The sequence below is a fragment of the Physcomitrium patens genome, chromosome 4 (assembly GCF_059467195.1).
Source record: "Physcomitrium patens ecotype Gransden chromosome 4, ASM5946719v1, whole genome shotgun sequence".
In the NCBI taxonomy this organism is placed as follows: Eukaryota; Viridiplantae; Streptophyta; class Bryopsida; order Funariales; family Funariaceae; genus Physcomitrium; species Physcomitrium patens.
In genome coordinates this window covers 17017798-17040642 of record NC_143413.1, presented here as the reverse complement: position 1 = coordinate 17040642, position 22845 = coordinate 17017798, and the positions used below count along the sequence as shown (strand labels likewise).

General features: G+C 32.0%; 3 protein-coding genes across 4 annotated transcripts; 1 reads left to right on the top strand and 2 right to left on the bottom strand.

Annotated features, from left to right (window-relative positions):
- The first annotated feature begins 4115 nt into the window (after positions 1-4115).
- On the top strand, positions 4116-8272 carry LOC112281760 (rho GTPase-activating protein 5). Of its 2 annotated transcripts, XM_024518634.3 has the most exons (7): positions 4244-4385; positions 4709-4789; positions 5109-5747; positions 5912-6032; positions 6232-6351; positions 6603-6833; positions 7028-8272. In XM_024518634.3, exons 3-7 carry the CDS (start codon positions 5485-5487, stop codon positions 7661-7663), a joined length of 1371 nt encoding a protein of 456 aa, XP_024374402.1. In that variant the 5' UTR covers positions 4244-4385; positions 4709-4789; positions 5109-5484; the 3' UTR covers positions 7664-8272. The 2 variants fall into 2 exon arrangements, with proteins under 2 accessions (XP_024374401.1, XP_024374402.1); XM_024518633.3 differs by lacking the exon at positions 4709-4789 and having other exon boundaries at positions 4116-4385.
- Positions 8273-12546: 4274 nt separating this feature from the next.
- LOC112281593 (lachrymatory-factor synthase) lies at positions 12547-13704 on the bottom strand. Its single transcript, XM_024518244.3, has 3 exons — positions 13360-13704; positions 13030-13129; positions 12547-12584 (listed from the first exon to the last, which is right to left on the bottom strand). The coding sequence occupies exons 1-3, from the start codon at positions 13702-13704 to the stop codon at positions 12547-12549; spliced, it is 483 nt and encodes a 160-aa protein (XP_024374012.3).
- Positions 13705-20686: 6982 nt separating this feature from the next.
- Positions 20687-21648, bottom strand: LOC112281152 (co-chaperone protein p23-1). Its single transcript, XM_024517369.3, has one exon. It carries the CDS (start codon positions 21448-21450, stop codon positions 20980-20982), a length of 471 nt encoding a protein of 156 aa, XP_024373137.1. The 5' UTR covers positions 21451-21648; the 3' UTR covers positions 20687-20979.
- Between the last annotated feature and the right edge of the window lie 1197 nt (positions 21649-22845).

Sequence of the window (22845 nt, the reverse complement as noted above, 5' to 3'; positions counted from 1 at the left end):
ATCACACTACCCCACAAAGCAAGAGATATTTTAAGAAATAAATGGATTATTTTTAGGTATGAATACAATCACAATCTATTTTATATTTCATGCATTTTGACTTTTCATGTCCATGCACCATCTCTTATTGAAAGCATTTTTTTTTTCTATTTCAAAATTAAGATTTACATACATGTATGCATGTATGTATACATATGTATTTACTCCTTCTTTTTGACAATTAATTAACAATTGATTCAATTTCTCTAAATATTTTCTTCAATTTTTCTTACCAATGTAAAGTCATTTTTGATATGAGATGAAATTATAGGTTGGTAGAATGACTCCATTGAAATCAATTAAGTTGCAACCTTGAATTTTATTATTATTCACATCTATTGAAGTGCAACCTCAAACATACATACATACAATAATTTTTTATTTTTTATTTTTTTTGTTTTTGTTATTTATTTATTTTTTATTTTAGAGTTTTAGGATAGAAAAATATAAAATAAGTTAAAGAATTAAAGAATTATTGTTTTTTTTACCAACCATGTGGAACACACGTTTGTGTGAAAACGGATTTGTGTAATTGGCTTTCTAGTTCAATGTTCAACTTATGATCCTCTTACCATTCCATTAAAACTGATTTAGAAAAGAATACAAAGTAGAGGAAGACTCACCATTCTACTATTTACCACTTCTAAAGATACTATGGTTTCACCAAATGAAATGAAAATGTGGTTATTAACAAAAGTCGTGCTTTTTTATGAGTATTTGGGTACCTCATAGTGACTAATCTGAGGGGAAGAGATTATTCTTTCTGTAGCATTTTGTGAGGATTTTAGCAACTTTTTTGTTTTGTTTTGTTTTTTTTTCTATTCTAAAACAAAAGTAAAGATTCAAGACACAGTTAAGCTTTTCTAAAAGTTGTTTGTTGATATATTGTTGTTTTTTGGTGTTGTTTTTTGGTGTTTTTTAGAGATCATATCCTACTCAATAAAAATAAAATAAAATAAAATAAACTAAAAATGGAATGATACCATGAATCACTGTTTTTTCGTTTGTGATTGTAACAATATTATGAAGAATTAAACCAAATATTAATAATAGTAATAATAATTTTAACTTGTTGCATTATTTGGTACTACACATGATTTTCAATACCATACAGATTCTAAACAGCTTTAATACTGAACAATTGGATTTGGAAGTGAAAAGCTTTCATTCATTTTGATGAATCAATTGGACTTCAATAAATGAATGTGTTCCTTGTGTTTGCACCATACAGTTCATGTGGTTACAACATGCATCTTTATTGATTAATCCTTAGTTTAGGTTTATTTCAGTCTGTTACTACTTTTTTATTCTTAAGTAGTAATGCTAATATTTTTTTTTTTTTTCTGTTTTTTCATTAACACTAATTTAACTTGAAACTATAGTAGTTCATACTTACCAATATATAATAAATAAATAAATAAATAAATAAATAAATGAAATAGTATGATTTATAAAAAGCATCATGTTTATTGTTTTTGCATCATTTGGTGTAATACTTTGTAAAAAACAAATATTAAAATGTTACACAATAGATACTCAAATCATAAATTATAAATATTAATTGTTTAAATGCATATTAATCATAGTCTAAGCTATCAATAGGCAAGCCTCAATGCCTAAAGCTTTGTGCCTAAGCAATCTCTTCTTTATGCTTGTGTCTTTGCTTATTGCCTCTCTGCATCTCACTTTTCAAACTTCCACTTCTTCTTTGTTTGTTTTGCTTCTCTTTTTGCCATTGTACTTATTTTGTATCTTTAATGAAGCTTCTTCTTCTATACTTTATCAAGCTATTCATGCTTTTTTAATACCCATACGAATTATAAGTTGCATTGATTCATTAAAAAGAAAATTTTGAATAAACATTTTGTTTGAAATTGGTGATGGATGCCTCATATTTTATAAAAATATTATGTTTTCGAAGTATTTTGAACTTTGTCGTGAGGTTTTGAATTGAAGTGCATTTTTGAGCTTTTGTATAACAAACCATTTGATTAGTAGTTTGCTCCGGTTGAACACAATCAAAGAAAATTGCTTTGTAAAATTATAGTAGTCATCTTTATAACCATAGTGACTAACACATAAATGTAATAATGTAGATTTTAGAGTTGGATCAATGTTGATGATGATCCAATATTTTGTAATTAATGTTCATATATTTCTAATAAACTATAGAACATAATTAGATAGTAGACTACAATTTTAAGAATATGTACATGAAAATAGCATAATTTGTCTTTAAATTAAAAATAATCATCCACATAAATATTAAAATGATCTTTTTTAAAATGGTAATAACAATAATAATATTTTTTTATAAATATAATTACAATTTTATCTATTAATATACTATTTATAATAATTAAAGATATACTAATGTTTAACCTTTTTTTATTTTTAATATTATATCATCATATTATTTTTTTATTTATCAAATATATTCTAAAAATAATCTCATATTAAAACAATATAAATTGATAAAACAATATAAAATCATAAATTTAAACCAAAATATTTCTAATTTCTACGTAATTTTTCTTTTTATTCAAAATTCAGGTACTCACAAAATAATATAAGTTTTTGTAATCTTTATAGATCATTATTATGTACTGAATTACTATATATATATATATATATATATATATATTAAAAAGAATGCATTATTTTTCAGGTTTATTTGAGATAAAATTTTAAAATAAAAACTTATAGAGGACTTGTGAAGGTCACGGATTACTATGAATGATTTTCGAACATTAAAGAAATTTTTATTATATTCTAAAATTTATAAAAATCTATAAACAATGATACAAATATATGTGAAATTCTAGAAATTTATGATTTTGTTTTGAAATGTTTAAGAAAATGTTTCCAATTATGTTTGTTGTATATGCATCACAGTTTTTTTATTTTTATTACTACTTAAAATAAATAAAAAAACAATAACTTTGGAACTTAAACAATTAAATTAACAAGACAAAAATATTAGTCTTTCAAGAATCAAGAAAAAAATGAAAATATAACAAATGAATGTTAAAGCCTTCACATTCATTTGTTATATTTTCACAAACTGTGAAAATCCTCAATTCACCTGCTAAAGTGGTAAGTGTAATTATACAAATTTAACCTCAAACTATAAGGAAGTAGAATCCCTTTCAAACCTTGTCACAAAATCTCCATGTTTAAAAATGTTTTTATTTAATTGTTCTTTCCCTAATCCCTTGCACAACTTGTGCCTAAGACCAAGCTTTTTAGACATAGTGGAAAACTCATAAAAATAGAATGTGCCACATAGGACATGAGAAATTAGTTTATTGTTACTTTATTATTATTATTATTATTATTATTAGTGGAATTAAAACCCATAAATCACAAGCCACCAATCCCTCCGCGCCCCTTGTCGGGGCTCACCATAAATAATTTTTGGCCCAATTCATTCAACATGGCATCCAAAATCATTTGCCCTCCATAAAGGCTTTGAAATTATACAAGCTCATACAACCATGGGTCTTCAATGCAATCCGACCCCCCCCCCTCCCCCCCCCACAAATCCCATTTTCTCAAAAAGAGAAAAAAAAAAAAAAAAAAAAAAAAAAAGAAGAAGAAGAAGAAGGAAAGAAAAGAAACTAAAACCAAAAAACCAAAAAACGACACAGAAAAAGACATTAAAGACATATAAAGCAATCACTCTCATGTCAGTCCCCCACACTATTACATGTGGCTACACTAATAGAACCGGGATCCCAAACTTAGCAAATCGGAGCGCTTCGATTGGTACACGTGGGCACCACCCCTTTGCCAGCTCGGCATAAAAAAGTCACGTCCAAAGGGCCCTAGAAGTCCGCAGACTGCGAACCCGCGCGATATGAGTCAAAGGGGAACAGATCTCGTGTCCGAGGGGAACACGCGCACGTTCTAGAACGCGCAGGGGAACTTGGGGTACACTATCGCCTGTGGGGATGAAGTGCCAGCTGGGTCGAAAACCGAAGCCAACTCAGCATAATCCTGATTTGGACGCGCCAGCTCGGCTTCGTCGGCGTTCTTCTTCCCCTGCTTTCCTCCTCGTCGTCGTCGTCGTTGTCACTGTTTTTGCAGCTTCAAGCTTGTTTCCGCCTCTCGGCGCCATTCGCCCTTCCGCTTCTTCCTCCCTCTCGAATTGCTATTCTCCGCGGCGCTTCTTGTCGTCCAGGCGAACAGACTCTTGTTGCTGTTTATATCCCTGTTCTGTCACTCGCTTCAGTTTTTTGATTCCGATTTCGGTTGTATTTTGGTTGGAGTCGAGAGGATCGTGTGCGGGGTTTCCTTGTTGTGGCGATGCGGGCTGTGGATGCGGCGTCACGCGCATGGGAAGGGTGAGATCACGGCGGAGAGAAGAGTGTGTTGGCTGTGAGGACCTAGTGGGACTGTGATTGTTTGTGGAGGGGAATGGGAGTGTGTTGTTGTTGACGGGGATGAAGCTGTGGTCGTTTTGCAGTGTGTCGTTTGCGTCCTTGGTGGTGCTGGTTTGAAGCCCGTGTTTTGTGGTTGGATGCCTAGGATGCATGCTTGTGTGGTTTATGGTTTCAAGGTCTGGTACTGTTGGCAGTGTTTAGGGCACTGGTCTTGCTTCATGATTGCATTAATAGTTGATTTTTATATGCAGTCGTTAGTGACGTGTGTTTTGGTGTCTGTTTAGTTGGTGTGCGCTGTTCTCAGATTGTCGAGCGGGACCGGTATACGTGGCTACAGTCTCATGGCAGAGTGACTTGTTTCAGTTGTAAGTTAGTGATGGCAAGAAATTTTAGATGCCTCTGAGAGGTAGTGAATGGAAGTATTTTTTAATGCACAGAGCTAGCGTGTTGAATTCCTAGCATGGAAATTCTAGAAATGTTGTGTTGCCTGTGGCTCGGCCTTGTGCTAGCGGTGCTGTTCTAGGGGTGAAAGTTTTCTCGTTGCAAGTGTAGAGGAAGTTGTGTTCATCTCATGGTTGCGCTATGCACTGCAACGTGGTGTGAAGGGTGAGAGGAGCGATGGTTCTGTTAGTTTACTTACCCCTTCATTTAGTCTTTAATGGCTGACTTACTTGACGTGTGCAGGTGCAAGAATTCGCATTGTTGCTTTACAGTTGAACGACAAGCATTTTATTCTTCTGATCATAGTTTAGCGGCATCAGAGCTACTGACTATGAACTTGCGCCGCACACGATTAAAAATAATGACTGGTCCATTCTTTTCGAGGGCACTCCCATGAATTTCTCAGCGATAGTGGCAGATACAGCCCAATTTTGGAACACGTATCAAACAAAGATCTGTAGGAAAACAGCGGTGCTTAATTCTTCTTCTTTCGTGTACGAAAATGGTGGCTATTTGAGGATTAATCCGGAATTCTTGGTGTGTACATTGTAGCCCAAAAAAAAGGAAAAAAAAAGAAAAAAAGAAGCACGAAAGTGCGCGGCGCGGGAGTGCAGCGTCCATGGTAGCGCTAGTGTTAGCCACTGTTAGAAAGTCGCTTCTCACGTGTCAGACTGAGGGAGAGGTTGAAGTAATGGAGATAGAGAGGGCAAGAGTCACAGACAAGGAGATGGAGAGGGGGAAAGGGAAGAAAATTAAGATGGATATTGGATGGCCGACGAATGTCGAGCATGTGGCGCATGTTACTTTCGATCGTTGCAATGGGTTCCTTGGCCTTCCCAAGGAATATGAGCATGAAGTACCTAGGCCGACACCCAGTGCAAGGTGTGTTTTTTATTTTAAAAAAAAAAGAAATCCCTGACCCTTTGACGCTACCGCTTTTTGCTTTGAGTTGTGTCAATTGTAGAGGGCGAGCAGCCAAATGGAATTCTAGATTACTTGTAGGTGTGCTTATCGCTCTATATGCTGACTGCTCAATCCATGTGCAGCCAAAATGTGTTCGGTGTCTCAGCGGAGTCCATGCAGTGTTCTGTAGATTTTCACGGCAACATGGTCCCGACTATTCTTCTGCTTCTACAGAAGCAATTATATGACCATCAAGGACTGAAGGTGTGGCTCACATCCGAATATTGGCTCAAATCAATTTTAATGCCGGATTCCTGACTGTCAAGCAACTTAACGCACGTTCAGTTAACTGGCCGTTTGTTATCGGAGTGTTGATCGGCTTATGTGTGTAGCACCGTCTCATGCGTGTATAGTTACATGATATTTAAAACCAACTTATTTTGAGCTTGCACTGTGCATTTAGGCTGAGGGTATTTTCAGGATCAATCCTGAGAATAGTCACGAGGAGCATGTGAGGGCGCAACTCAACAAAGGAGCTGTGCCTTATGACATTGACATTCACGCGTTAGCTGGGTTGATTAAGGTCGGTGTCACTCAGTTCATCATACTCCTTAAGAGCCTACTGGTTCTCTCTTGTTCCCTATTTAGCTGTTTCCTGGGTAGAATTTCCAGTTGGAGGAATGTTTTTTGAATGGTTTACTTAGTTTTGCAGAGCTATATGTGGGTGTCTGCAACGTCCTTTATATAGTAAACAGACAGTCAACAAGCACATTTAAAAAAAAAAAATTCCTGTCTTTAGGATGCGCCTATAAGTTTGTACGGTGTGGAATGCAGGCGTGGTTTAGAGAACTTCCAAGAGGTGTTTTAGATTCATTGAGTCCAGAGCAGGTTCTTGGTTGCCACGGTGAGAAGGACAGCTTGGCACTCACCAAGCAATTGCCACTCACGGAGGCCGCTTTATTAAATTGGGCTGTCAACCTGATGGCTGATGTGGTGGAGCACGAGTCGTACAATAAAATGAATGCTCGGAACATCGCTATGGTGTTTGCCCCAAACATGACACAGGTATAGTGTTGTTTCTACGCTTTTCACCCAGAGAAGCTGATGACCATTACAAGATCAGACTCGTAGAGATTTCACTACAGATGCTGTCTTCGACGTTTCATGTGCTGAATTTGAACGTAGGTATTCCGTGTTTATGGTGTTTCAATTGTTGTAGAATGTGTAACATTTATTGACATTGCTTCATTATCCTTCAGATGGCTGATCCACTGACAGCTCTGATGCATGCTGTTCAAGTCATGAACTTGCTCAAAACTCTGATTCTTCGCACACTGAAGGACCGAAAGGCCACTTTGCTGGAATCCCGTTCACCACCATCATCATCTGAATTGCCCGAGACAGAAGAACCTGAACATGATCCTCAAGCAGCTCTGTGGGTCGAGGATGCCACTGACGATGTTTACGCGGGGAATGTATTTAATCGCCATGATCGGCAATGGTCTCAAACCTCCCACAACTCATCTTCGGGGCTCCTCCGGTGTCATGAACGGAGTAGCTCTCAAAACTCGCAAAGTGGTGTCTGGATGGATCGTGAGCGAGGCAGTTCACGGTACCCTCCGCTGTGTAGGGGTTCTCACAACCGTCAACCGAGTCCTGTTTATGACGGTCCTCATAAATCAAGCCCTTACCTTAACGGCAGTGTAGGAGTCAGTTATTTCCGGTACTGCTCACAAAGTGCGTTACTTAACGGCCTTGGCAACAACAGGAAGGATTCTCACGGGAATTTCAGTCCTTTTATGCTCTACCCTCCCACGCACAGCTTCAAATCGAAGGGTGGTAGTGGCCGCATGACTCCTATAGATGGACGAACGGAACGGGTGGAAGCATGGTGACAAGGAAATGATCTTCAGTTCAATCTTTTATAGATATGGAGTTTCGCTCTTCTCTTTTGGGATTTGAGTTTTCACGAAGATAACCACATGTGGGGTTGCTTGTGTTGGTTATAGACTGCCAGCAAAGTCTGATCTCTCGACATTCAGATTTTCCTGAGGGCTAGTAGATCTAACTGGAGTTTACTTGAATCGAAGGTGATGTTTGCTGCGTATATAAATACCATCTATTGCGAAGTATCGGTTTGAGAGCGCATTTTCGGATCTCAAAATTATCGCACCATTCCTGAAGCTGAAGGTCAAAATTAGTGAGATTGTACTATTCCGATTGGCACGAAGGAGTATGCTGGAAGAATATTTCTTCAGAGGCTGGTAACACGGGCATCATTTCGCTCTTGTATACTAGTTCAAGTTAACCTAGTTGTCATGCATGTCCAGAGGCAGCATCTAACACTAGACTCAAGGAGCAAAAGACTTGCCTGTTCTTGGATCGAAGCCACCTTGTGAAGGGAGCTTTTTGATCTCAGTCAAGGCCAAGCGTTATACTCAGCATGTATGGATATGAATTTGTGAGGTCTTTTTGTTTTGTTTTGTTTTGTTTTTTTCGTTAAATCTCTTACTCGTCCTAGCAGGTTCTCGTATTTTCTGCTTACCCTGTGTAACAACTAGGCATCGAAGTAGAGAACGACTCTCAGAACTCTCTGCATGGTTGGATCCCTACAATAGTACCTCATTGCAAGATATTGGATCCTCGCTTTTGGTGTTGTCAATATTGGCTTTAGATGGTTTGTCACGTTTCTCGGACGATCTGACCACTTCATAATGCAACTCACGATTCTTCCATGCAGGGTCCTTTCAGGTCTCATTTGGGATTCATACTATTTCATCTTCAGTACGGAAATAGTAGGTGGCATAAGGTCCATTCCCATACAGCATTGGGAGTGGTGTCAGTACCTGCAGCACATGAGGTCGGTCCTCCAGTGTGTGCTCACCTTAACATTTTTCTCCCATACTTTTTCCCTTATGCCTACTTTGTCTGGTTCACTGGACATCAGAATGCTTGGTTTCAATTGTGGTGACAGTATTGGTCCTATCACCAACCCTTCAACAGAATGTAATGACTATGAGATGGGTCGGTGGGATTTGTGAATCATGCCAGCTGCTTGATTCTATGACCTGAGCTACCCAAATATTCTTTGGGCACTAGCTTCAAATGATAAAATACTACATGCATTTACAATAGTGGTTATAGTAAAAGAGCTCCTTCAACATTTACTCTCCAGATGGGTTCATGTGTTCAAGCATGTCCAATCTTGAATCAGTTGCCAAAATATAAGCACTCTGGGAACTTTGTCATCTTTATCATCCATTTCAGAAATGTGTTGTTGTTTAGTCATTACCTAATTTTGCTATGTACTATCAACATACAAAACGTGCATATATACGTATGAGTTTTTAAAAATAAAACATATAGCTTAAAAAGTGATGAAACCCTGCGATTTTTTTATAACAAGTATCAAGTTGACTTTGAAGTAATTACAACACCTACCAACATTTCACCACATTTCAACATGTTTTTGTTTTGTTGACGCCTCTGCATGTAGAAAGAAAAAGTTTCGAAATCTAATCACAACTATATCGGATAACTGTTATTGACAACGTTTTTTATAAACCAAAATGTCACAAATATGCATGTATATACATACATACATATATACATACATAGTTTGTACTTCTCATACAAATTTTGCATTATTTATTCATATATAATGACCAAGAATGCTAAATCTACACACTTTATGCAACAGATGAAGTAATGTCTAAATATTTTCTTAATAAGGCTTAAAACCACATTAAATTCTTTTTGCTAATTAACTTGTGGATTTAATTTATTCATTCATGAGAATTTATTTTGGAATTATTTTGGCTAACATATTTTTATAATAAAAGTCAAGTATGATGCAAAATCATTTGTAATATTATTACATAGTAAGATATACCACTACAAACTTCCAAAGGATTTATGCATAGCATAATTGTTCTAGCTTGTTTATAATTTCGACTAAACTTGGTAGATCTTATAAGTTTAATATATTAAAAAGAAAGTTTTGCTTCAATGCTACATAAAATCTCAAAAAATGAAAGAGATTTATAGTTTTTAAAGAATTTTCTTCAACCAAATATACCTAAGATTGGTGCAATTATAGCCACAAGAGCAAATATTATTAGATTTAGATTTAGTGCTTTGGTTTTTTGTAAAAATTGGGAGTCTTAGAAAGTATAAAAAATACTAGTATAATTAAATATAGTAGAAAAAAATAAAATTTAGACATGACAAAGATATAACATTATAAATTTTAGTGAGAATTTGGAATTGCAACTTGTAGCAAAAGGTTTAGGTATATACATCTACAATTGTAAGAAACTTCCAAGTAGAGATGTTCAAGTAAATATTATTATTAGTTTAATATTGCATGCTTAAGAAAGGCAAGATACAATAGAAGCAGACAAATAAGCTTCATGTTTGCACTTGTCACAAGCTATTATTGAAAAAAAAAACCTCTCTTTAAGATTAAATCAAGTGCTTATTAAATCTTAGACTAATCTTAATGCTTTAGTAGTTTGAAAGATATTAACACTTTAAAATCTACTTACACAAAATAATTTGAATAATCTTCAAAGAATAATGGATCTAATTTTAAGAAAAATTGTATATTTGCCATAATACAAAGTAATAGAATGGCAAAGTCATTAGTCTATCTATGACAACTTTTTAATATATTTTGGTCCAATATACAAAATTAACTTTTCTATTATATATAGTTTATTCTAAATATTTAGATCTTTATAATTATTTATGGAATACTATTTATTTGGTAGAAAAATATGATTATCAAAAAAATACAAGAAATTACTACAAAATCAAAGATATCTTACTTGTATTTAAAAAATAAAGTAGAATGAATTATTACTTATAGGTTTTAAGATGAAGTAGAAGTTTCTATGGAATAAAACTACAAATAAAAGAGAATTAGCTCTAATTTGGCATAATTGTCATAAAAGAATGGAAATCAATGTAAAAGAATAAAATAAAATGAGCAATGATGTCTTAAAAAAGACTTATGTTTCTTTTTATTCTTTACACTTTAAAATAAAATACATTATTAAATCTTATATAGATATTTTAATCATCTTATTGCATAAAAGTTTAGAAGTAGAGAACAACAATCTTCTACTCTCATCAAATAAGGTCATAATGGTAAAATAATTTACATTAATAAATCACTAAAGAAAGTATTGCCAAAAAATTCAATTGCTTTTATTTATATGGCTCCTCAAAATGAAATAAAATACCTCATAAAATCATAGAAGAGTTGGATTAAAGCAAACAATGTAACTATTCCAAACGTTTTCACCTCCATAAAATCAAACAACACACCTTCCTAACGTTTGCATGGTACATTCTGATTTTGAGCCCTTAATTAAACCAACTCGAAACTGATTTTCTCAAATTTCCACCAATCAGCAAAGAGATACACCCCCTCATGTTACGCTTCAATAAACAAGTGGAACATGAATAAATAAAATTTATTTAACAAAAAAAAAAAAAAAAAAAAAAAAAACAAGGTGATCTTCACAGGCGCCACCTCAAGATCTTTGCGTTGCAGTGAGATCGACACGGTCCAAAACTCCTCATTTGTTTGGCTGATGCCGAAACCACGATGATGAGTGCCGCAACGCAAGTCCGTAAATTTGCATCAAGGATCATGGAGTTCGAAAGAGGGCAACTGAGCAAGCATTAGCTCTCCATCAAACACGCCGTCTACAGGTGAATCTGATCCCTTTCCGTATGCTGCACAGTTTCAGCGTGTCGGTATCACCACAAACGGAGGAGGAATTTAGGAGAACAACATTGCAGGAGGTTTGTATGCGGTAAATTGGTCAGCAGGAGTGGGGTATTAATGGGTTCCCCCGTAGATGATCTTGCTGTGGTGGTGGCGAAAACCCTGGTAACGAGGACGGGGTTTGTTCGATCGGAGACCTGTTGAGCGAGACCTTCCTCCGGGAAGCAAATAGTGGCGGCCTCTTGCCTTTGTCTGTATTCGGTATTCATCCTCTTCAGGGAAGCTTACGGGGAAATTTGATACGTAAATGTATTTGTAAATAAATGAATAAATAAATAGATATATATATATATATATATATATATAAATACACACATACAAATAAATGGGCAATCATCATTCATTCATATGTCACAGTAACTGTATCCTCACATTATTAATTTAAGTTTTTCTCCACAGGGTTTGATTTTCTCCACAGGGTTTGATTTTCTCCACAAGTTTTTCTCCGGCAGATTACTATACTATACACACAAAGATGCCTTTGTTATTTCAAGGACTATTGTAAGGGACCGATCCTGTAGTATCGGTTTACCGTTTTCAGGATTTTGCTAGTGGCCTGGAGTGTATGGACTGCCAGGGAAACAGCATTATTTCAGGGTCACATTGTGTACTAGTATTTGCACCTGAAAACAATGAAGCCGACCTCCAGAAGTCTGAAACGTTTCTTACGATGTTTCGCAGACGATGGGCGTTAACCATGAGCCACAATAGATGCCTGAGAGTGGATCACTCAGTGCCCCATTATTCGAGGGTGGGCAACTAAAAACGCTGTGTAACGTTGCCCATGCATGTTCAACAGTAGCAACACTGTGGCATGATTTGAAGTTGAAGCATAGTTTGCAACCTCATTTGATGTAAAGAGATGTAGAGAAATCATTTTGTGAACCATTCTTGCATAGGGTTGTATTCTTGCTTGATTTGCACAAACTGTTTCTTAATCAGAAGTTGTCCTCTCTGATCCTTCTCTAGGCTCACCCCTACCTATTCTCTAGGCGTTACTTCAGCCTGGCTTACCCAACCTGAGCACCAACAAAAAGGGTAGCAATTGGGATGGTAGAAGACGGTTTGTTTCTCTTCAAAAAGTAATTACTTCGCTACTCTGGTTTCTTTTTCGACAAATAATAAAGGACTAATCTTGCTGCGGATTCTGCCGCAACTCAAGGAATTTCACCAGATGAACTATTTCCTTCCTCTGACGTTCTGTGTACCTTCATTCTACTTCATGCCAGAGTCGAAACTTTGCAGCAGGGACAATGAAGTCAATCTCCGTAACCGTTCTCGGTTTAATTGATCTGACGAGGGGACGAACAGCTCAAGATGTGAAGGTCTTTACCGAGTCCAAGCAGCTATTATGGTCTGTACTACATCGTTTGTTGCAGTTAAGGTTGCAAGAAGTGTTCCTAGAGGAACTGGGCAATGTATTAGCGGCTGATTGAAGGATATTGAGATTATATAAGTAAAAACCCGTCATAAAATTGGGGAATTGCTCGTAGGTCTGAGTGGCCACGGGTTGCACGGAGTATGTCCAATCTACTGAAGTCTTTCCTTTCCCTGCGGCATGAAACTGCACACGAATCAACGTCTCAAAGGTTAGTCCTTGAGTTCAGAACAAAACTCGAGCGATAAAGATCTCCATACACATGAAGAGATAAATTCTACACGTTGGAACTCCCTAAAACTCGTGAGTTTCACAGAGGGATCCTGCACAACCTTCATTTCCCCACCAGCGATTATATATCTCCGCAACAAATCAAAAAAAAAATCTTGCTATATAAAGAAATATCGGATCTACACCTGAATTTGAGAGACGTAGCCTTGAACACCTTCAGGGAACCGAAACCGGTTCCCCTCCATGCGGTACTTCAGCAGATAGTTCTCATTATCGTGCACAAGTAGCCACTCATGAACCCACGAATCTGGAAGCGTCCCTCTGCAGTACCGAACACTTCCCACTTCATTGTCTTTCCCCTCCACCAAATCACACACGGTGATTGCTGGTTTCCATTTGCACAAACCTCCGAAGTCCGAAAACAGTTTCCACGCTGCATCCCTAGGACACTCTAGAGTGACATGCACACCACCCGACCACCCCTCTTCTTCTGTTGCTGCTCCCAGATTGATCCCCATCTCCAACCCCATAACTACCGACAATCTCCTCCCAACTGATGTGAACTTCCGACACTGAATTCGCAACTCCACCGCACAAACTGATACAAGTGAGACACGAAACACAGGCCGAATTCAGCAAAACGATGCCTGATAGCTCCGAAATCGATGCACGGGAGATCACCAAAGACTCGCCGGAATGACAAGAGCAAACCAGCAGCAATTTTGTGTAATATATATATTAATATATTATAAAATTTATTTGATTAAATTACTTTGTAACATGTTCAAGTAGAATATATTGCTATTATTATAGATAATATATAATATTTCTTAATATAATAATAGATAGTATATAATATTTTAGGAAAACATCATATTTTTTTATATAAGCATGATATTTTTAGATTCTATTTATAATTTTATTTAAAGATTAATATATTATTTTTAGATGATACTAATATTTTAATATGTGTTCTATATTTTTAGATATATTGTAATTTTTAAATTTAAAATGAAGATTATTATTATTTTATTTTTTTAATAAAATATCATATTTAAAATTCTATTAAAATATGAAATTACCATGTTAATTATTAAAGATTATTAAATATTCATTTTTTTTATTTTGAGTATTTTAATTATTTAAAATTATTCAATAAATTTATTATTTAAAATTAAGACATATACATTTAATATTATTATATAATAATTATTTTTATATGTATATATATGTATATATATATATATATATATATATATATATTTTATTAATACTTGCAAATTGTTTTCAGATTTTGAATGTTGTAGAAATTATTTTGGGAATACATAAGAATGTTCGAAGTGGTTAAAATCCTCTTGTTAATTCTAATTTTTACATTGATATTGTACTCATTGCAAGATCTAGAAAAAATCAAGTTAAATCTAAAATTAATAATGTTATAACCACTTATATCCTATGAAAGCAAATCAATGATTTGTTTTAAAAAAAATTGAATAATAAAAGATAGATCTCATATACCATGGTCAGTTGATTCTATTATTAAGGGAAATAAAAAATTGAATGGTCTGCAAAAACATTTCTTATTATTAAAACGTGATATGTTTTGATTTTTTTTTTTTATAATTCTAGATCTTAAATTTTATTGTGAGACATATTAAATATTATACTGGAATAACCATAATTCTATTTGTAATTGTGTGGATATCATTGTTCATATAAGTTAGAAGATTGTAACAAAAGAGAACTCCTAAGTAGACTCCCCTCTTTTACTATGTGGACACCGCTTTGTACTGCACACTCTTACATACACATTGGAAAACTCTTATTTACACTAAAAAGTTTAAGGATAAATTAACAGTAAAAGATTTGTATACAACCACTTAGGATAGTTCTTTTTTTCTTCTTCTTCTTCTTTATATTTTCTTGCTAACTAAATTTAAAAAATATATAATATATTTTATATAGTTCTTTTACTTTCTTTAAACATTTTATTAATTTATTTTAGAGAATATTTTATTATAATTTTACTCTAATTTTTTTAATGCAAATAGGGTTTTTATTGTGTGTATGTAGGATACTTATTACAAGAGAGTATCTACATAGTAAAAAAGAAGTGCCAACCTAATAATTTTTTAGCAATATCATAAGTATTCAAAATCCAAGAGAAGATAATATTGTGTTTGATTTATTAATTATCAATTAGTATTGTACTTTTACAAAGGTAAAACAATCTACTTTAATAGTAACTACATTAAAAAGATCAAGTTTTTATATAGATAAATAGATATTACTATCATAAAAAATAAAAAATAATTATTATATGATATAGTGTGGCTTAAATATTAGATCGTAAATACTTTTCCATATGCTCTTAATTCTAGATAAGTAGTTTAAGAACATAATAAATTATACTTAGTCAAAAGAAAAAAAATGTATAATATAATTTTATAAATAACCACTTATTTATTAAATATATGATATATAGTATTATTTTTTAAGAAAAGAAACCATTAGTATATACATAAAAATATGCTTTCAAGTATTAATTTATGGAAATTATAAAATTTAAGCATTCTATTCTTTTATAAATATAATAAAAACAAATAGATGCTCTATATTCTACTGCATTTTGAGCTTGTTACAAAAAAAAAATAAAAAAATAAAAAATTGAAATGTGATAGGTAATCTTGTATTTTGATAAATTCTACATGTATTTCTAATAACATAACATATAATTATTTTTTCTTTTACATTTTTTTATTTAATAAGTAAAAAATTTAAATATATGAAAAAAAAGAAAAAAAATTAATGTACTTACAAAAACAATATTGTAAAACAAAAACAGATTTTTTCTTCAATATTGAAATATATTTTGCAAGGTTATACATAATTCATTTTGGTTACATAATCTATCTTCACAAAAACAAAATCAAGAATATAAGATCAAAAAATCAGAAAAAGTGTTAAAAATTTGAAGATACTACAATTTTTTTTATATTTGTAACAATCAAATATTTTTCAAAATAATTTATTATATCCAAAATACTATATTACTACAAAGTTATAAGTTTATTATATAAAAATAATTAAATTTGACTTTTTATAAATTTATAGTATATCATATTGAATCTATATTGTCACAAAGTGTCATAGACAACAATATTGACATTGATAATTAGGAGGATAAGAGGAATTAGATAGGAATACATGAAAGTATATTTATTTGATAATATCTTTGTGAAAATTCTTAAAAGCTTCATAGACGTGGATTTGACTTTATAAGTATTTTTAGGCAATTAGTAGGTTGAAAACTTTGCTAATATGTTACAAATATTAATCTCTTATTTTAAAATTTGGCCACATGTTGCACATGTTGGTTACTTGTGGCACAAGTTGATTACATTGTGGACATGTTAGGAACTCACCTTGAAATTAAGACACAAATTGGATGACTTATAGAATGATGCCATTTAGCTCTTTTATTAGATAGTATATATAGAAGCAAGAGTGAGACCTTTTTTTACTCTTGTCAATGCCTTTTTTGGTTCTAGTTTAGTTTTAAGAATTTCTAATCTTGTTGTCTTTGACAATAGTTATTTCTTGAATACTTATCTTTATTATTTCTTTTTTGTCATCTCTCTATGGTATACATCTTATTTTTTTTATTTACATTCCTCAAGTTCTTTTCTCTCAAAGACAAGCTCTAATAAACTTGATAAAACCTAAAACTTTATTTACAAAAATACTTGAGATTCATGTGATAGATTAAAAAAATGACAAAATTTGAAGCATTTTTATTTTTTATAAAAATATACTATTTTTTTTGTTTGTAAATAATATAATATTTTTTAGCAATTGGAATATTTTTTGAATGATAAGCAATAGAATGAAGTCAATCATCTAAATCTATTTGTCATAATATTATGCTAAATGTATATATATATATATATATATATATATATTAATAAAATATAAATATATATAGATTCAAATAATAATTAAATTAATAGATTTTTAATCTTAAATTCATAAATATATATATTTTTACAATTTATTTGTATAAATAGGATATTATTTTTTAGAAAATATTTATTAAAAAATTATAATTTTTGTTAAATATAAAAACAATATTACTTATTATATATAATTCTTAGAATTTTTCAATCCATAGTAATTTGGAACTTCTTAAAATCTATTTATAAACCATCATTTCATATAACATATTCTAAAAACTCTACTTAATTTCTATAAAAACTATATTTTTATATTTTAGAATATATTCAATAATTTTAAGTTTCTATAATATAAAATATATTTTTTATTTATATCTCTCTCTATTCTTAATAATAATGAGAATATTATTCAAATAATATCCACTAAAATTATCTAAAACTTCATCAAATACATAATTTATCAAATATTAAAAAGTGGTTAGAGCATTTATACATTCAAAAAGCATAAAATTATATTTAAAATGGCCATATCTAGTTTTAGTAATAGACTCTTATTTATATCTTTTATATATATATATATATATATATATATATATCAAATATTTAGATACTTTTAGATTTATTTTTATATAGATCTTAACTTCACTTAATTGGTAAAAAAAATTTAGATATCAAAGATTAATTGTAATAATTTTCAATGGTGGATGTGTTAAGACAACAATAATCTGTATTAAATTTTTTGCATTCATGAAAAAGATTTTTGTCCTCAGGTAACATTTTGAATATCAAATAAAGGTTTTTACAAGGAAATACTAATTTATTCTTTAATATTTTTTAATTATTATTGAAACAAGTTGTAAATTGGTTCATATATTAATGGAGTTATTTTTTTAATAATTAATTGTACAACCATTGGGTCTTTAATTTGGAAAAATATTAGTATTCTTTTTTTAAAATATTTCTTGATATTTATTATATTTTTATAGGATTCTACAATAATATCTCCTTGAATTAAAATTTGTGTTGCATAGATAACAAATGGATATCTTTTTCTTACAACTCACAAAAATAACTTTGTTCCAATATGTAGAAGATTGATTTTTATTAGAGTACAATATTCTTTAATCAATTTAATGATAATTCAAAGAAAAATTGAAATAAAAAAGATATATAATTTATTTAGAGAATATATTTTTTAACTACAATAACTCCAAAATAACAAGATTAGTTGAAAATTTTGTTAATGAGGTTTTATAAGTAATATTTATAAAAGAGAAATATTATTGAAATTAAATTATTATTCTTGTGCTTTGAAAATTTAAAGTTTTACAATCTCAATTTGTTTATTTTTATTATTAAGTTGTAGATCTTCATTGATGAAATTATTTATTACAAAAGTATAGAAGTCTTAAGGTGTTATTATACCACTATTTAATGGAAATTTCAAAAGTTAATTGTCTCTTTTTACAAAAAAATGACATCAAAATATTATTATTTTAGAAATATTAAAAACCAAAAAAGAATGATTTTTTAAAATTACATTCCAATAAATTTGACTTATGATGCTTATATTGCATTATTAAGTGATATTGATTCTTTATTTAAAAAGCTTTAATACTATGTATGTTAGTTTTGTCAAACTATTAAGGCCATGAATCTAAATATAATTCTCAAAAGATAATATACTTATGTGCCATTGAGAAGATAAAAAGTAAGCAAAGAAAAAATATAGATATCAAATAAAAAAGAACTACAATAACTTTTTCAAATGTAAAGAAACTAAAATATCTTAAACTAAGACTATGATACAACAAAGATATTCAAAAAAATGAAAACGATTTTAGTCTTACCTTTATATATACTAGCTAACAAGAAAGCCTAATAAAAGCTTCTAAAGACCACAATTTTTACATTCTAAGCATCTGAATTTTAGACTGTTATTGCAGTGGATTTCTAATATCAAAAAAACTAGTGTAATAAGTTTCAATAACTATGTGGCATTTCTAAAGTAAAAACTAGCATAAGTCTCTAACTCAAAATTATGATTTTATCTCTTTTTTTTTAATATTTTCTCTTAAATTTTATTCTATGAAATATAATGCATAAAAATAATTGTAGTAATATAAATTATAAGTGCTATTATATATTTAAAAAAATGTAATACTTAATTTATTATAATAATTTATTTAACTTAATAATACAAAAAAATTTTATATCTCATATTAGTCAACTAAAGCATAAAATATGTTTAAGAGACTCATGTTTAATGTTTATGTTTTTTGATGCAAATAAATATGATATCAAAGATATGTTATTAAATTATCAAAAAATATTAAAATAGAATACTATTAGAATTATTTTTTTAAAAAAATTAAATTTTAAATCTAATTCAAAAGCCCAATATAAAATAAGCATATTTTAAAAAATAAACAAGAAAATTTGGATTGATTAATAATCAAATCTATTGACTTAGAAGTTAAAATAAAACTAAAAAAAAACAACAACACTACAACAATTAATGCCAATTTAATTATGGTTCTATAATAATTTGTTTAAAAGAAATTAAAAGTTTTATTACTTATAGAGTTTTTTGATAAGGTAGAAGAATTACTTAGACATGTGGAGAACTTAGTTTTTTTGGAACAAATCTTTTATGTGGTTTTTAAGAAGAAAGATAGTATGTGTCACTATTTTTTTTTTGCAAATTAGGAGTTTGATATTGATTGCTTAGCATGCATTAATAGCAAAATATTAATCAACCACAAAAAAATTTCTTTCAATCATATGAATAAAAAACAATGAAGAATAGATGATAGTTTTTACTATCAATGAATTCAATACAAAAATGATTCAATGTGCATGATCTAAAAATATACATAAGATAAAGAATTGAAGTAGATGATAAAGATTTTGCCATTGACATGAAAAATTTGAAAAAAAAAAATGTCTATACTAAATACAAAACTGCATCAAACTTTTTATCCTTGATAGACAAATTACCAATGTTCAATTTATTTTTGTAGTTAAAAATTCCTAATTAATTTTATTCCTTTTTTGGCAATTTGTTCAAATTTAGTAGGTAGTCTTTTATAATTTGAGGTTTAAACATATATATATATATATATATATATATTTTTTTTTTCTTTAGTCTAATTCAGACATAACCACTCTAGTAAAATTGAACTTACTTGAAATTTTTTTAATGGTAAAGCAACAACATCCACATGAAAAAACTGCAAAGAGTTTGGTCACAAAGCAAACCGTGACAAAGAAGCCAAGGCATTGACGGTGAGAAGATGAGGCTTCGGAAGCACAAAGAGAGACGAGATTCAGTCCACATTTGCTCCGACGCTCTTCTCCTTTCTGAAGCCCTCCACAGACTAATACTGTGCGTTGTCGGCGGATCGTCACACGAACAAAAAGGACGTCAATCATGTTGATCAGGTCTACTTCGCACACACAATCTCTGCGTGTGTCTGTGTATATGTATACAAACAGAATTTGCTGGACGGAATTTGTTGGAGGTCGAAAGAAAACGCGGAAATGTACATTGTACGCATTCAAGGTCAAAAGGTTGATTGAATAAATGGATTAATCAATGTCAAGGTGACCCGGTAGCTGTGATACACAATCTTCGTTTACAATTTGTCAGGGTTTGAAATACTCGACACACCTTCGTCACGAAACAACTATCTCTTGAACTTAATCAGGGTTGTGCATTATACCGTTTCCAAGAGCGATTGCCTCAAGGCTGTTAAATGGTTTGTATCGATTACTGAATAGCTGCAAGCAAAAGGCCACGAGCATGCACGCCGATCCATGCAAATAGCATCCTGGTCACGAATTCGCACCCTACACCTCTGCCTTTTGCATATCAGGGACTTCGTCGTCATCATCGTCACTGTCCTCCGTCTCATCCAAATCCGGGTACCGGTCCATGGCAGAACTCATGTTGAACTCAGCGGGCTTCCCGGCCTCTTCCTCTTCGTCTTCGTCGATCCAGCGGTTCCAGTCCGCCTTGACGAACGGCGGCGCCTTACCCTCCTTCAGCAGCCTGTCCCACCACCCGCTCTCCTCCTTCTGAATCACACAGAACGTATGGCGGCGGCCCTCGTCGATATTGCTCACGTCCACCTTCACTCTTCCGAACAACTGAAAATCGGCCTCATACTTGGCATCCTTTGAGGAGGCCGTGAACGTGAACCGCCCGTCGGGCTGCAACTTCACTTGCGCGTTTATGGCGTCCGGGAGCTCCACGGTGAGATAGATCTTGTCGGAGCGCTGCGCCCACAGGATCTCCGGGTGACGGATACTCGTGGCCATGATCGTCCCTAAACGTTACGAAAAAAATTAACAAGATTAACAAAGAGATTAATTTTACAAAGCTTTTTTGATTATTTGTTGTTGTTGTTGGCGATGGATGCAGTGAAGCTCCCAGTTACGGTGCCGCCCAACCGTCCCCCCTTCCCCCCTCGGACGGACAAGATGGTGATGAATGATACATGGATGGCAATCATGATGCATCATGCTTGAGCGGATACCACACCCCCCACTAGCTAGAAGCTTCCGCCAGGGTTCTTCTGACGTTCCCTGCACTGGGCACACGCTCTCGTGCTCTGTTACTCAGCTTCACGTTCTCAATGTCGTGAACGTTGGATGGATGGGTGAGTGGATGGATGATATTACGGATGGATGTTCTGTGTTTTGTTTACATGTGATTATCGAAGGAGGTTGGAGAATCCTTCATCCGTCTTCTAGTTGGTGGAATCGACTGCACTCACTAGAATATCACTCTTTTCTATCTCTATGTGTTTTGTATATATTCTAGTTTGTGATTTATAATGATTTAGTTTTTAGGGTTTTCAAGTACACTGTCTTACATGGTAGAAGTATGGCTTTGAATTTTTATGAAAAATTTTGGATAAAAATTTATTCATACTAATGATACATCTATCATATATATATATGTATATATATATATATATATATATATATATATATATCTATACACACACACACACATGAATGATAAAGAGATTCTAATTTTTACTAAAGAAACCTATCCATCATCACAATTTTGTACATGAATAGTATAAATCTTCTTTATTATTAAGACTATAATCTATTTTTGGATAAATAAAATCATCATTCTAAATATAATTGTCAACAATTCTCAAATTTTTTTGATACCTAGTAATAACATTATTCTATTTCTCTTCTACTACTTTCTTTATAATTATGTGTATATTAAATTTACTTCTTCATCTTGTTCAAGTATATACTCTTTTCCAAATTGTGTGTAGTGGATAAAAGAGAGGAAATTATATATTCTAAAATTTATTTTGTATTTTGTAATGGAAAGTGAGGGATATAGTTGTGCACCATTAAAAGAATATTTTAAAAATATTGAAAAAATGAGATGTAGTATTGAAAAATTTATGTACAATCAAAGCTATATCACATAAAAAATAGTGTAAGTCATTTGACATGGTGTCTATTTGTACTGCTTGCTTGTCATTTATATAATAGTACTCAATGGCATTTGATTGTTCAAAATGCTCTTCATAACAATGGAGCTACTTCTTCTTTTTAAGGCCATTTATTTCTTTGCCATTTGTAACCAACCAAAAAAGAACTAACTTTAAGATTGCTAGCTATAGGCATTCCACCAAAAAATGATATTATTGCCTTATATAAGAGTGATACTAATAGTAAATT